Source organism: Corvus brachyrhynchos, unplaced genomic scaffold (genome assembly GCF_000691975.1).
Source record: "Corvus brachyrhynchos isolate BGI_N302 unplaced genomic scaffold, ASM69197v1 scaffold1211, whole genome shotgun sequence".
In the NCBI taxonomy this organism is placed as follows: Eukaryota; Metazoa; Chordata; class Aves; order Passeriformes; family Corvidae; genus Corvus; species Corvus brachyrhynchos.
In genome coordinates this window covers 14,667-15,378 of record NW_008236240.1, presented here as the reverse complement: position 1 = coordinate 15,378, position 712 = coordinate 14,667, and the positions used below count along the sequence as shown (strand labels likewise).

Genomic DNA, 712 nt, shown 5'->3' with positions numbered 1-712 from the left:
ACTGGGACGGGGTTCGGGGCAAATTTGGGGGGTTTTGGGGGGGGTTCAGAGGGAGCCCCGAGGGAGGGGAGGGGGTTGTTGGGGAAAGGTGAGACTGGGAGGGACTGGGAGGGACTGGGAGGGGGTTTGGTGGGCTCAGGGTGGAATTTGGGGGGGTTTGGGGCAAATCTGCAGAGGTTTGGGGCAAATTTGGAGAGAGGAGCTTAAATTTAGGAATATTTTGGGGCAGAACGAGCGGGATTTGGGTGCAGGTATTGACAAATTCGGGGCATTTTGGGGGGCACGTTTTAACTTGGAAAGCCCCAATTTTTTGGAGCTGATTTTGGGGAGAGGGTCCTCAATAATTTGGGGAGGGTCCTCAATTTGGGGAGGGTTCCATTTTGGGGGCAGGGGGGAGGAGCTTCAGCACGGGGCCGTTTTGGGGCAGAACGGGCGGGATTTGGGTGCGGATATTGACAAATTCGGGGCATTTTGGGGGGCACGTTTTAACTTGGAAAGCCCCAATTTTTTGGGGGAGGGTCCTCAGTAATTTGAGGAGGGTCCTCAATAATTTGGGGAGGGTCCTCAATAATTTGGGGAGGGTTCCATTTTGGGGGCAGGGGGGAGGAGCTTCAGCACGGGGCCGTTTTGGGGCAGAACGGGCGGGATTTGGGTGTGGATATTGACAAATTCGGGGCATTTTGGGGGGCACGTTTTAACTTGGAAAGCCCCA

The 712-nt window shown here is 55.3% G+C and overlaps 1 protein-coding gene across 1 annotated transcript in view; it reads left to right on the top strand.

The window, feature by feature from the left end:
* The window catches only part of UBE2S (ubiquitin conjugating enzyme E2 S), a 2,871-nt gene extending 2,206 nt beyond the window's left edge, over positions 1–665 (top strand). The window contains exon 5 of the mRNA XM_017746935.1: positions 600–665. Coding sequence (XP_017602424.1) covers positions 600–665 — 66 coding nt within the window. The remainder of the gene's footprint in view (positions 1–599) is intronic.
* The last annotated feature ends 47 nt before the right edge of the window (positions 666–712 follow it).